Here is a 14,575-nt window from a genome sequence, read left to right on the forward strand (position 1 = left end):
CCAAAGATGGTCCATAGACACTTTGGCAACACTTGCTTAGACGCTAGGAAACCGCCAGGCTGCAGCGCGTGTGGGCACCGAAGCCCGGGGGCACCGCTGTCACCACCCCCGCCACCGGCAGCACACACGCCGAGGTGCGCAGACACACGCCGGGCTCTAGGCCTGCAGAATTGGGAGGGGAGGAACGCGATGTGGTCTTGAAATCAGCAGAGCAAGAAAAAGCAAAACTAATCCAGGCAACAGAGAAAAGCCACGTTGAATTCATCTACAATGCTGCCTAACGCGATCTACGAGGTGAGGCCGGTTCAAAGTGCACTGGATGAGAGCGCCCAAGTGCAGCTTACATGTAACAAGCGGCAGTGAAAGCGATCGCTTTTTCGTTGCTATGACAATGAAAGCATCGCAAGATGGCGTCGGACTGTCCGCAGTCCATAGAGACACGCGCATGCTGTCTGCTTTGGACAGATGGCGAGAGCAGCCATCTTTGTCCATGCAGGCGCGTGCATGAGCCCACGGGGAGAATTGATTCCAAAAGGTCCTCTCTGGCGAGAGCAGCGCAGGCGCTGCTCTCACCAGACGAGACCTAAAAATCACGCAGCATGCGGCGAAAGTACAGGGCGCCTTGCTTTCCGCTGTGAATTTAGAGGGAGACAAGCTGGTGGACACATAGTATGTGAAGACTCACAAAAGGGACAGCTAACAAATGTGTAACGCAGCGCTACAGACAATAGCGGTATTGCTACAAATTGATGTTGAAATAAATAAATCCTATTTTCGAATTATAAAGCGCATTGCTATAGTTTTCCCTTAAAAGGTTAGAAGAATATTCCCGGGTATGTTGTATGTTAGCCTAGTAACGTAAACCACTTTAAATGCAGGTACAAATGACTGCATCAAACGTCTCTAAATAGCCTACCCTTTGTTTATGTTTTTTTAAAAGTTACACAAATGTTGTACAGTGTTGAAAGCAAGTAACAGTAATGGCGCTTTGAGGACTAAAAAAACCGTAATGTTTATGCACCCGTAAGTATACCCTAATTTTAGGTAATCCCCCGCTAGATAGTAACACAGGTAGTGTAGACCCCAAAGTACACCGAAATTTGTCAAACCATAACTGTATATTTAAAAATAACCCTAAAGGTGAACGACAATTATCAAAAAGCCACCACATTTTTCAAAACACATTTTACTGCAAAGCACATAAAGGCAACACCTAAACATTGACACTTTGCTCTTAAATGTAATAAAAAAAGAGTGTTCGTACAACATCCTCTGGCTGTAAACCCAAAAAGCCTACCTTTGTTTAGGGATGTGTGCAGCTACGCGATGTTGTAAAACGCCATAAAAGAAACATAAAAAAACATATAACAGTGAGCGAACTGTCAATTAAAACACGAACCCTGAAGTCTGTCCTATTAATTATAAAGATTTTATAACCAAACACACATAAATAAAAGTTAACTTACTGATGCATTTAAAAAGCCTACGTTTAACCCGGATGCTAAGGGTTTGATACGTAAATGTAAACTACGCATTTGGAAAACGCTTGTTTTTTGTTTATGTACCTCTGTACATACACGAAAGGTAGCTGGCTGTTCAAGAAAGGCAACATTAATTGCATATTGGCCAATACAAAACTTCATGTGTATGCACCAAAGCTTGTACATAGCAGTAACTGCAACAGCTAATTAAACATAGAAAATATCAACGTGAAAAGGCCGTAGGTATGTAGAAATATGCTGGTGTAAAAGTAACTGAAGAAAAAGTTTACCATCGAAGCAAACCCCCCTCCCCCTTTGTAAATGTTCATTTGTGGTATTTTATCGGAATGCTGCTAAGCCCATTAAGCGTACTAAAGCCTAGAGCAAGGTGAAAAAACCATGTTGCACTTAAAACCTCACATGGTAAACGAAAAATAAATACACGTACCTTTTTGTGGCTGCGCCCGCTTCATGTTCGCCAAGCGAAGTTTTAGAAAACACACAATATATATGCACAAATAGAGTATAAATATATGAAATGTAGAATGTTGAAAAATGCTGGTATAGAAGTTACTAAACAAAATGTTTACTATTGAAGCAAACCCCCCTCCTCCTTTGTAAATGGTCATTTACGTTGTATTATTGAAATGCTGCTAAGCTCATTGAGCATACTAAAGCTTTGAGCAAAGCGATAAAAAAAGCATGTTGCACATAAAACTGCACGTGGTAAATCAAAAATAGACACTTACCTTTTTTGTGGCTGTGCCAGCTTCATGTTCACTGAGCAAATTTTCAGAAAACAAATAATACATATGCAGAAATACAGTCTAAAAAATGAAAAAAAATTATTTTGTTTTATTTAAGTGTGAAAGTAATGGGAAACACATTATACCGTACCTATAATTGTAATAACATAAGTATAGACATTGTGTTTAGTAAAAAAACGTACATGTACTTCAAATAATATGCTGCATTTTTTTATTTAAGTGAAGTCAAAATCAACAGGGTGTTAGTAAATGGAAGGGGTTTGTGAGAATACGCGTAGCAATGGTGAAAGGGTGTGCCTAACTGTGGCTTGAAAGCGCATATAAAGTGAGTGTGAAATCGATGGCGCCGTTGATAAGAAGGGCTTTTCCTGGAACTGTGTGAAGGTGGCAAAAAGTCACAGCATGTGCTCAGGAGCCCAGAACACTTTGCTCGACGGTATGAATTACTGTGTACCACGAGATGGTGAAATAGATAGTTTAGAATGAGGCGCCAAAAGGACAGGAAAGAATAATACCTGAAAAACATAACATAATGCCCAAAAAAACGTACCTTGGCATCGCTGTGCTCCGCCATCCTCTGCTCACTTGGCAATGGTACACGTAATCACCACGGACCTGTAGAAAAAAAAAACATTTTACATGCACACAATTAGCAACCCCAAAAAATAATCCCCCCTAAAAAACATAGCATAACGCCCTACAAAACATACCTTTGGATCGCTGCGCTCCGCCATCTTCTGCTCGCTTGCCAAAGAGGCACGTAATCACGCCGGACATGTAAACAAAGAAACACATTAAAGATACACAAAATTGGCAACGAGCCAAAAGTTATCATACCTGCAAAACATAACATAATGCCCCCAAAAACGTACATTTGGATCGCTGCGCTCCGCCATCCTCTGCTCGCTTGGCAATAGGGCACGTAAACACGCCGGACCTGTAAAGAAAGAAACACATTCAACATACACACAATTGGCAACAACTCAAAAGTAATCATGCCTACAAAACATAACATAACCCGAAAGAAACATACCTTTGCATCGCTGCGCTCCGCCATCCCCTGCTCACTTGAAATGGGAGACATGATCACAGTGGACCTGTAAAAAAGAAACATATTAAGCAAACACATAATTGGCAACACCAAAAACGAATTATCCTAGTATAATACATAACATAACTCACCAAAAAACGTACCTTTGGCTCGCTGCACTCTGCCATCCTCTGTTCGCTTGGCAATGGGGCACGTAAACACACCGGACCTGTAAACAAAGAAACACATTCAACATACACACAATTGGCAACAACTCAAAAGTAATCATACCTACATAACATAACCCGAAAGAAACGTATCTTTGCAGCGCTGCGCTCCGCCATTTTCTGCTCACTTGGCAATGGGACACATAATCACGGCGGACCTGTAAAAAAGAAACATATTAAACATACCGCCATCCTCTGCTCACTTCGCAATGGGAGACATAATCACGCCAGAGCTGTAAAAAACAAACATATTAAACATACACCTAATTGGCAACAAAAAAAAGTAATCACCTCTACAAAAGATAACGCCCAAAAAAACGTACCTTTGCATCGCTGCGCTCCATCATCCTTTGCTCGCTTGTCAATGGGGCACTTAAGCACGCCGGACCTGTAAAAAAAGTAACACATTAAACATAAAAGTAATAATCATCCCTACAAAATATAACTTAAGCCCAAAAAAGCATACCTTTGCATCACTGCGCTCTGACATTCTATGCTCATTTGGCAATGAGGCTTGTAATCACGACAAACCTAGCAAAAGCGTACAGTTACAAAGTATCCCCTTCAAACTCTCCCACCATCTGCACATTTCTACAAACCTAGGGGAAAAAAAATAACAGCATTAAGCGTACAGTTACAAAGTATCCCCTTTAAACTCTCACACCATCTGCACATTTAAAAAAAAAAAAAGTGCAACAAAGAATAAACCTACTGTGTCACGCCGCCGGTAAGAGATCCAATCCCGCAGGGCGTGGATAAAAGGAGACAGGGTGGCAACAATTAGGGATTGACATGCCTTCAGTGCAACCATTGCACTGCCTTTGGCATAATTCGTGACGCAAAACAATGCGCACAAATCAAAAGTTAAGGCGGAGCTGGGACGAGGCTTCTGGAATCGTATTGATTCCAAGAAGCCTCGTATGACGAGCCAGCGCATGCGCTGCCTACGTCAGGGCGAGACCTAAAAACAACGCGCACGAATCAAAAGTTAAGGCGGAGCTGGGACGAGGCTTCTGGAATCGTATTGATTCCAAGAAGCCTCGTATGACGAGCCAGCGCATGCGCTGCCTACGTCAGGGCGAGACCTAAAAAACTATGAATACAATAAAAGTCTAAGCTCAGGGGCAGGACTTTGGATAACCAAACAGCAACCTCTAACACTTGGTGTATCAGACAGATCTGTCAAAATGCTACACTCTTAATAAAATTTAAGCAGTCAAATTCAGAATCACCTGGATTGCAGATAAATTGAACACACTTCACACTAAACCCCAATAAATAGCTGATCTTTTCAAAATGTTTTACACTGAAGTACATTCCAAACATGTTAATAATAAAAGCAGAAAAGAGTGCAACAAATACATTGAAAATCTGTACTTTCCACGTCCAACAGAACAAGAATAAAATCATGTTTATAATCCAGTTAGTGGACATGAAATCCTGAAAGTTATCAAAAATCTTAAAAGTTGGAAAGTGCCTTGCACAGAGAGGTCTATTTCCCAATTTTATAGAAACCTTTTGCTGCTCCATCAGTGTCCTGCTGCTGGAACGTTACCATCACTTTGAGCCTACAGGTGTGATCAGGGGCTCAACAGCAATTCCAAAGAAGGATAAGGATATACTGAAAACAACAAGACACATCTTCCTTATAAACTCAGACTGCAAAATGTATGCAAAAGTACTTTCAGACAGAATGGAAAAGGTTTTACCTAATCTCAAAGAACTGGCAAAGCTGGTTTCTTAAGATTTTCAAGCAACAACTCTAGATTTCTGTTACATATTAGTGAAAAAAAACAGTGGCAAATGCTCTAGGTGCAGAAAAGACCTTCAGCAAAGTTGCATGGCCTTTTCTTAGCGCTACCCTTCACATATGTAACATTGGATGACTCAATCATAAAGATTAAAAAGATGGCCATAGCCCTGTGTACTAATCCAGTAGCCAGAGTTCATTTTAGTGGCATTACTTCTTTCATCTCTCTTGAGCAAGGTACTAGACAATGATGCCCCCTATCGCAGGCTTTCTTTTTATTAGTTACTGAACCTCTACTTCTAACCATTAGGAAAACCCTCAGAAATGTCTGGCGTTCATTTTGGTAATATAACAATTAATGCAGCTGTCTATGCTGATGAAATTTTAGTGGTGACCGAGGAAGAGGAAATTTCAGTTTCAAATCACAAGTCAGACCACTAATTATTTTGTGTACATGTGAGACGCTGGGCTCGACCGATCTGGCAAACTGTTTTTGTAAAATATTGATTGTAGAATTTAATGTCTTCCTTGTAGAATTAGTGAATCCTATTTAAGAAAAAAACCTTAAAAATATCTAGTTTGTTTGAAAACTGGTCTCCCATGTAACTGTCATGAAATGATGGTCTCTGCAATGGCCAACCACCTGATAAGCATGCTGCCGATCTGTCTAAATGATTTTTCTAGAACGTAGACAAACTCCTAAATCTTTTCCTTTGGAGAGGGGAAAACACAGATCTCCCTAAATAAAATCAATACGCAAGCTCCCTACCAATGTGGGTGCTTTTAAAAACTCAAGCAAAAGGAACAATTGACGGACGGAATGCTGAACAATGCAAACATTCACCCACAGTTATAACGATCTGGGTTTAATCCATCGTTGTTTTGCTCACCACGCCACCCCAGTTTGTACCCAGCCGTATGCAAATAGTCTTTACCCTGTTCCTCATGGGAACAGTCCAGCCCGAACTGCCAAGCCAGTTTCAGGGCATCCCCCCTCATCAGCCAGGCTAGCTTGACTCCGGTGGCATGGAGAGCACGGGACCCACGTCTGGGCATACCCGTTCCACTCGAGGTGACAAATGCAAAAACAACAATTGATGGACAGAATGCAGAACAATGTCATACATTCACCCCAGTACAGAGATCTGGCTGTAGGCAGGAAGGCACGCGTCGGAGGCATGGCTCAGTGAGCACAGGTCCCACGTCTGGGCATAACCTTTCAACTTAGGGCAACAAAAGCAAAAGGAACAAATGATTGATGGAATGCTGAACAATGCAAACATTCCCCACCTATCTCAAAGATCTAATTTTAATCCATCATTCTTTTGCTCACCACGTCACCCCAGTTTGGACCGAGCCATATGCAAATCAGTCTTGACCCCATTCCTCATGAGAGCAGTCCAGCCTGAACTGACAAGACAGGTCCTCCCTGGATCAGAAACAAGACTCCTGGGGGCGCTTTCGGGGCATCACCCCTCATCAGCCTGGCTAGCTTGAATCCAGTGTCACAGTGAGCACGGGACCCACGTCTGGGCATACCTTTCCCACTTGGGACGACAAAAGAAAAAGGAACAAATGATGGACGGAATGCTGAACAATGCAAACATTCACCCTAGGTGGCGTGGTGAGCAAAAGAATGATGGTTTAAACCCAGATCTTTGTGACTGGGGGTGAATGATTGCATTGTTGCCACAAAGGCTGTAGATGCATGCAGGGGGGCACATGGTGTGCCCCCTGTCTGTATGCACCCCCTGTTCCATCACGATATGGACTTTACAGTCCATGCTGTGCTGGAACACGCTGTGGCTGTCCCACGGCGCTGCCATTCTAAGGCTCTCCCATGAGCCTTTGAAATGCAGCGCTATGGGTCAGCCACCACATGACCGCCCGCCCGGATTACAATTTATAATCCGGTGGGCGTTCAGCGAAGGAGTTTGGCGATGTGGGAGCAGGGCAGTGGCGTGCCGCTCTGCTCCCACACGGTCAAACTCCTAATCAGGCACTAAGCCCATAAATGTAGTCTCCTGATAACCTGGTACAAACAGCCCTTCTACACTTCAAGATGCCTTGCTCATATTAAACTGCAATACCGGTAAAGGAACAGTTTTTCAACAGTCCTTACATGCAGGAAGTGATCAATCAAATTTATAACATTTACGTTATGTTTTCTTTTCCTCCTTTTCTGACTCTTATGTCTCTCATACGCTCATGCTTCCCACACATCTCACAGATTATACAAGATATGCTGAAGTAAGTCAAGCGGTATAGCTCCACTGAACGACATCTGGATGCCTGTCCTCTTTTACTTCTTTTTAATATTTAAATTTCTGTTAAGTAGTAACAACTGCTTATGTTGTATCCACTGCATTTGTTGCGTCCACTTCATACATATACAACAGATTTGAATGCTGTCTTTTTTTATTTTGTGTTTCTGTTTTCTTCATGCAAAAACCAATAAAGTTTTTTAACTTGAAAAATCTTCTATGTGCTCCATCATTTCCAGCTAAAGCTATCATTGTTCTTTAGATGTATGTAGCTAATGTTTTCCCAAATCTGCTCCCATTCTCATATATATGACCAAGCCGTAATTGGCGAAACGCGTCGGTAGGAGGCTTTCGAAAACTTATTAAAAAAGCATCTAGCATCTTGGAGTGTCCTGCGCTGTCTTTTCGGAATTGGAAAGTACGTGCAGGCTCTCCTAGTTGAGCAAGGGGACTTCTACAGCACAGTGCCGCTGCATGCAGCCCAACAAAGTTAATCTCTGGGCTCCGAAAGTGTTCTGCCTCCTCTATGTGGCTGACGTCAGCAGGGTCTTCGAGACGGCTTCAACATGGAGGAGACACAACACTTTTGGTGCCCAGAGATTAACTTTGCTACCAAGGAGGCATCCGGAGCTCAAAGTGGATACATTGAAATAATGGCACAACTGAAGTCAAGATGGCTAATAATTCCCCCAACTCAATGGGGCGTGTATGATTAGCTTTAGAAGGATGAATAGCTGGGTTGGCCCTAGTGGGGATTGAATGTGTGATCCGCAGAGGGTGAACAGCCCACAGAGCTACCTCCGTGTTTGATTGGAGCAGAATGAGACAGTCAGCAGGGATGAAGGACCAGCTCGAGCTTGCGGGATGCAGAGTTCGACAGTGACTGATCCGAGGTGACAGGAGAGAGATTTACAGAGGTGAATATATCTGCCGAACGACAGAGCTCGAGACAAGGGCAGCCGGGAGGAATCCGAGCCGGGAGCTGGGACTGTGCACGCAGCATAGTGCCTGCACAAACTGAAAGCAGCTAGTGATAAATCTAATAAAGATCACATTAAAATGTAAATAGGAACGCTAATTCGATCCACATAGGCGCCGTTAATGAAGGGGAACGGTGTAAAGTACTGTCAGGACAGATGTGCAGCTCGGATTTGCCCTGCCAGTAGTCTGTCCGCCCCCGCCACAGCTGCAGAAGGTTCATGGCAGGATTACTGGAACTACAGATGCGGCAGGAGACAGACGTGACTACGTGTCCCCCGTGTTTGTAGCGCCTGATGCATATGTACTGTGTCTGTGTGAGTGTGTGGAGAAGGTGTGTGTGGTTTGCGTGAGGATGTGCACATCTGCCATCATTGCTCGTCTGTGTGGTGTGTCTGTGTTTCTGTGTTGATATTTCATGTCTGTTGTGTGTATGTATGGTAGTATCTGTGCATGAGCTGTGTGTCTGGGGCATGGTATGTGTCTGTGTGTGTTTGTTAGGTGTGTGTGATTTTTGTCTTTATCATTGGTTTATGTGCCTGTGTGGTGTTTATGCTTGGCGTGTAATGTAAGTGGTGTTCCATGTCTTTGGTATATGTGTGTTTGAGTGTTTATTGTGCGTGTGTGGATTTTGTCTTTTATCGGTGGTTTATGTGCATGTGTGGTGTTTATGCTTGGAGTGTAATGTAAGTGGTGTGGCATGTCTTTCGTATATGTGTACTCTCTACTACTCACTCTCTACTACTCTATACTACTCTCTCTCTACTACTCTCTACTACTCACTCTCTACTATCTACTCACTCTACTACTCACTCTCTACTACGCTCTACTACTCACTCTCTACTACTCTCTCTCTAATACTCACTCTCTACTCTCTCTCTACTACTCACTCTCGACTACTCTCTACTACTCACTCTCTACTACTCTGTACTCTCTACTACTACAGTGGAGAAGTGTGGCTCAATGGTTAGAGCGGCAGACCCTGATGCAGAGGGCTGGCCCGGACCAGGGTTCAATTCCCGCCTCGGCGGGTCTTGGGCTCAATTTCCCCGGACCTGATAATTCTCGCCTCGGTGCCTATTCTAATCATGGGTCCCACTCTGCAACTCTGGGCAATAGCTTGCTTAATCTCCACAACGGCCCCAAAAGCGCTAAGATGCCTGGCTTCACCTTGGGGGTGCCCAGGAGTGGGCACTTCACAGGGAAAGGCCAGGAAGGATTCCACAGTGGTATGTGCACAGCGCCTGAGAGACCATTTCGGGGGTGTGCGGAGCGCTATATAAATGCACTACATTTACATTTACTACTCACTCTCTACTACTCTCTACTACTCACTCTCTACTACTCTCTCTCTACTACTCTCTACTACTCACACTCTACTCTCTACTACTCACTCTCTACTCTTCTACCTCTCTCTCTACCACTCTCTACCTCTCTAAGCGCACATATATATATACGTATATATGCATATGTATGTGTATATATATATAAACATATATACATCTGCATATCTATATAAATGCATGCATACATATATGCATACATATGCATGTTATGAACATGAAAGTTTGAAAAACATTAATAAAAGCAAAGCTAAAAAGCAACCTAATTACAAACAGAATTGCTTTAACTTAAACGAGGGTGAGACCTATTGCATTTTCAATGCTTGTTTGTTGATGCATTCAAGTATGACTTCTTGAATATTTTGGCTATGTTTATAGGCTTTACAGCGTCCGCGTTTGTGAAAGCCCTTGATTGGTTTCAGCCAGTTAGTTTTGTTTGGTATCAGTTGACTCTGTACTAACATATCTTTCAGAGATACACTCTTTTGGTATGTGATAGAGGGTGTATGTCCTACCTTATCTTTTAGGATGGGATCTTGTTTTAGGATAGTCCACCTCTGTTTTAGAATTTATCTCCGGTCATTGGCCTGGCTATTGAATTTTGTGATAAATCTGATGGGAACATCTGTCTCTTCTTTTCTCTCTTTGTGGTGTAGTGGTTGAAAAAGGCCTTCTACCCTGTTGATGTTATTAGACCTTTGTTCAGCTTGCTGTAGAGCTTTTATTGAGTCATTTCTTTGCTTTAATCTCTGAATCACTGTTTTTGAGAAAGTTTCCTCAGAGTTAGTTTCTTTTTGCCCGGAGAAATTCACTGAAAGGGATACTCCATTTCAGATTTGGGGGGTGACTGCTTGCCGCATGAATTTCCTGCTGGGCTCTTTCTATGTAGTAATGAGATGAGAGTACCATTCTTCACTGTGAGTCTTAAATCTAAATATGCTATGCTTTTTTCTACTCTTCTGCATGGTGAATTTGAAATTCAGATTGTTTTTATTCATTTTTGGGAAAAATAACATTAGGTCTTGTTCACTTCCTTCCCACACAAAGAAAATATCATCAATATATCTCAGCCACAAGTTTACTTTGTTGAACCAATGTTTCTTCTTACCACTCCCGAGCACCTGCTTCGCCCACCACAATATATATATATATATATATATATTTATATCTCCTAATGGATTCCCCTTCATTCTCTACTTTGCTCTCTCTCTTTCGATCAATAATTCTATTCTGATTGGTGCAAGCAACAATGGTAATTTTCTTGTCATTTGACTATGTGACACTTTGTTTTTCTTTTGTTGAAACCTGCAAAAACTAAATTATTTTCTCGGCATACATCCTTCTAATCGTATATTTTTAAGTATCTGATGAAATGTAGTTTTTGCTCATTTATAGTTCATATTGCATTTTTCTATTGTTTTGCATTATATTTATTTATTCTTTCTAGTGACACTACGCTCGTGCTGCAAAGATCTGTGCTTGGAATATATTTTTGTAAAATCTAAATTACTACGTGGCCTAGTGTATAAGCCTTGAATTTCGAACATTCTCTGTAGCTTTAACTAAAATATCATGCTGAGCAATCTCCCCTTTTCAGCGGTTTCCTCCAGCCCCTTTACAGTGAACAACAAACTTATTTTAAAGTGCCTCCTCTTGTACGAAAATGTAACTCTGGGAAAACCTTCAATTAGATTTGAACCTTGTGTTGGTATGAGATGACTTCTCGTTTCCTAAAAATAAAAATGTAGTATTCCTTTTCTGAAGTCTTAGCTTATGTGATAGCAACCTTGGAATCTATAGGTATGTGCTGTAATAAGAGTTAAGCCTAATGAAATTCTGACATAGAATCAAAGTTAAATAATTTTATAACCGAGGCACATAATCTTATCTTTGTTGCTGTATGTCTGACTTTTTTAAATAATGGTTGGCTAGGTTTCTGAACGACTCATTCTGTGACGGAATAGTATTCACGTTTTATCTCCCATAAAGGATCAATTTTAAAATATCTATCTACATAAATATTTACAACAGTGATTTTATTTTTACTCCTCCTTTCCCCATCCATATCACTCTCCCAGGCTGTGCACCAGTCCCTCTTTTTGTTTCTTATTAGGTTATTGCTAGAACTTAGTGTGTGACTGAGTTTTATAGAAAAACATTATTTGCACCATAAAATCATTAATTTAACCTTTTGGCGCAGTTGAGTTCATGTTTTCTCCAGTGCATGCTCAGTTTACAATGAGAAACACAAATAAGTGTTCTTGCAACCAGTTGACAAGATTTGAGATTGTTTATCTATTGCCAAACTACCAATCTGTGTTTTTGGTGTTCATCATTGTTGGATTTGATATATTTATACATTTCCAGAAGGATATGGTAAATATCAAAACTTCTAGAGTCTGAAATATACAGTTAATTTTTACTTGTGGATATCAGATATATGCAATCCTATATATAGTATTCTCCATGGGAAATATGTTATTTACTGAAGGCGGGCCACGCTTTCGGGATCTAGTATTCAGAAAGAAAATAAGTGACAACAGGTTTGCATAGGGAAGCAAACCTTTTTGTGAACAGAGCCATCTGTCACTTTGCTTCAACTATACAAAGCTAAGATGAGTAAAATATCAGAAAACAGGAGCAGATTGAGGAAAAACTAGGATTTGATGTGTTTTAAATTTCATTTCTTCACCAGATTGTTACACCTTGTGTTTCCCCTAACTGAGAGAGCCGTCAGCAGTCACCAGGATGCACAGCATCCATGATCTCCCTGAAGATGTCCTTGTGGAGGTGCTGTCTCGAGTTTCATGCCAGGACTTGATCCATTGCTGTAGGCTGGTCTGCAGCCACTGGAAAGATGTCGTTGATCTGCCCACCCTTTGGAAACAGAAGTGCCAGCTGGAGTTTTGTTTTCTAAGTAGCGACATACGGAATCCTGGTGATTGGAGGTGCCTGTACTTCCTCTTCAAGCTGAAGAAGAATTTAATAAAGAATCCTTGTGCAGAAGGTTTGACTCGCTTACGCTAGTCTGGGCTCTACAGAGAGGAATGGGATAAATAGCAAATAGTTATCGCATTGATATCTAGTTTCTCTTCCGAAGTTAAATCCGGTGGGTCCATCTTACGTGTAATTGAGGAGTACATTTTTAACGGCATGCTCTTTAGCATTTTAAGGAATTGGTGTGTGTTCCTAAACTCCCTGGGTAGAAAAAAAGAGAGGCTAGAGAGCTTATGGGAGAAGAATGGTTTTTTAAAATAATTTCCTAAATGTTCAATAATATCTTGTCTTTTGGGCTTCGGATGTTGCACTATTCTTGTGCTGAGGGTTTAATATGTCCCTGGCATTTACTGCCCCAGGATGAGACCAGAGAGAGTGGCTATCTCTTTTGGCACATAGGAGTCAACTGCCTTTACTGTCTGGCACCACATGTGCATGAAATAGTTAAGTAACAGCCTACTGTTGCAGCTGTAGGAATTGGGATCTGCCCACAATAGGTAGCAAATCAACCTCACAAATCAATTTCTATCATGCAAGTAATAAAGTACAATTAGTCATCCCAGTTACACTTGTTCTGTTATTTCTTAGACCTTACAGAATGTCTAATTTACCAGGCATGACATAGACACTGTTTTGAACGGCACACAATTCATTCATAAATGTGAAGCCCTGACACTTTTGTGGCCCTACTGCACCACCCATGCACATTCATGGACTTCCAGTTCCCAGCTCTTATTCTTAGCCCAGAAGTGGATCTAATGTTCATTGAGATGAGAACAAGGTAACCAGACTGGTCGCCTCGAGAAAGGAAGACACTTAATCACTAATAAATTCCCCACAACCTCAGAAATATTATAAAGGACCCACCTGTGATCAGGTAGGCAGAAAAGGAACACTCTCTTGTTACAAAGACCACCCGCCTTCATCTGAAAAGCAGACTGTGCGGGAAAACACTGAATACTTGAGGAGCTACCATGGCACCTGAGCCAAGTGAAACAGGTGTTCATGTTACAAAGGGTTTTTAACATCAAGTAAAACTCCCACCCTTTTCACTCAGTAAACCAGCGGTCATGCAGGACCCGGCAACTCCCAAGAAATGAAGAGAAGATAAAGATAACTTCTGATAAAGGAAGATCTCAGAACTCAGAAAGTGCCACTGGCCCCAGGGGGTGGTAACAAGTGCAGGAAATACCCCAAAAGTACATAAACACGAGTCCACAAAAACTAAAGAACCTCATTTAGAAAGACTAGGCAACCACAGTGGAGAAGACAACGCAGCGTCGTAGAGCCAGCCCCCAACTAAGGGACCGATTACGATGTTATTAGGAAAGGCTCTGGATGGGATTCGGTATTGCAGAATCTGATTCGGAACCCTTGTTTCCTACCGAATTGTACAGATTTCCCAACGACTGATTACGATGCCCGGAAACCGTTTGAGCAGATCGAATCGGTTCAGAAAGGCATCCAGCCAGCCCGAGTCTTTCAGAGCCAATTAATACAGCTGTATGGACACGATTTCCGGACAAGCGATTACAATGACCAATTTGGACAGCCATACCGATTCGGTTTGCCCGAGATGAAACGGCTGCCGGGATCTGTCTTTGGGGGCCCTTTGTGGACCCCCCTTCATACTGAGACTTACGAATGTAGCCCGTGGAGGTACCCAAGGGACCCCTCTTCCCAACCATGCCCAATGTGGCAGGCACCATGGGGTGCCCACCACAGGGTGCAAGGTTTT

General features: G+C 42.1%; 1 protein-coding gene across 1 annotated transcript in view; it reads left to right on the forward strand.

The window, feature by feature from the left end:
• Positions 1–14,575, forward strand: part of LOC146868381 (F-box only protein 44-like) — a 90,065-nt gene that overhangs the window by 17,297 nt on the left and 58,193 nt on the right. The window contains exon 2 of the mRNA XM_085609882.1: positions 12,536–12,847. Coding sequence (XP_085466008.1) covers positions 12,589–12,847 — 259 coding nt within the window. The 5' untranslated portion in view covers positions 12,536–12,588. The remainder of the gene's footprint in view (positions 1–12,535; positions 12,848–14,575) is intronic.

The sequence above is a fragment of the Triturus cristatus genome, chromosome 1_2 (assembly GCF_964204655.1).
Source record: "Triturus cristatus chromosome 1_2, aTriCri1.1, whole genome shotgun sequence".
In the NCBI taxonomy this organism is placed as follows: domain Eukaryota; kingdom Metazoa; phylum Chordata; class Amphibia; order Caudata; family Salamandridae; genus Triturus; species Triturus cristatus.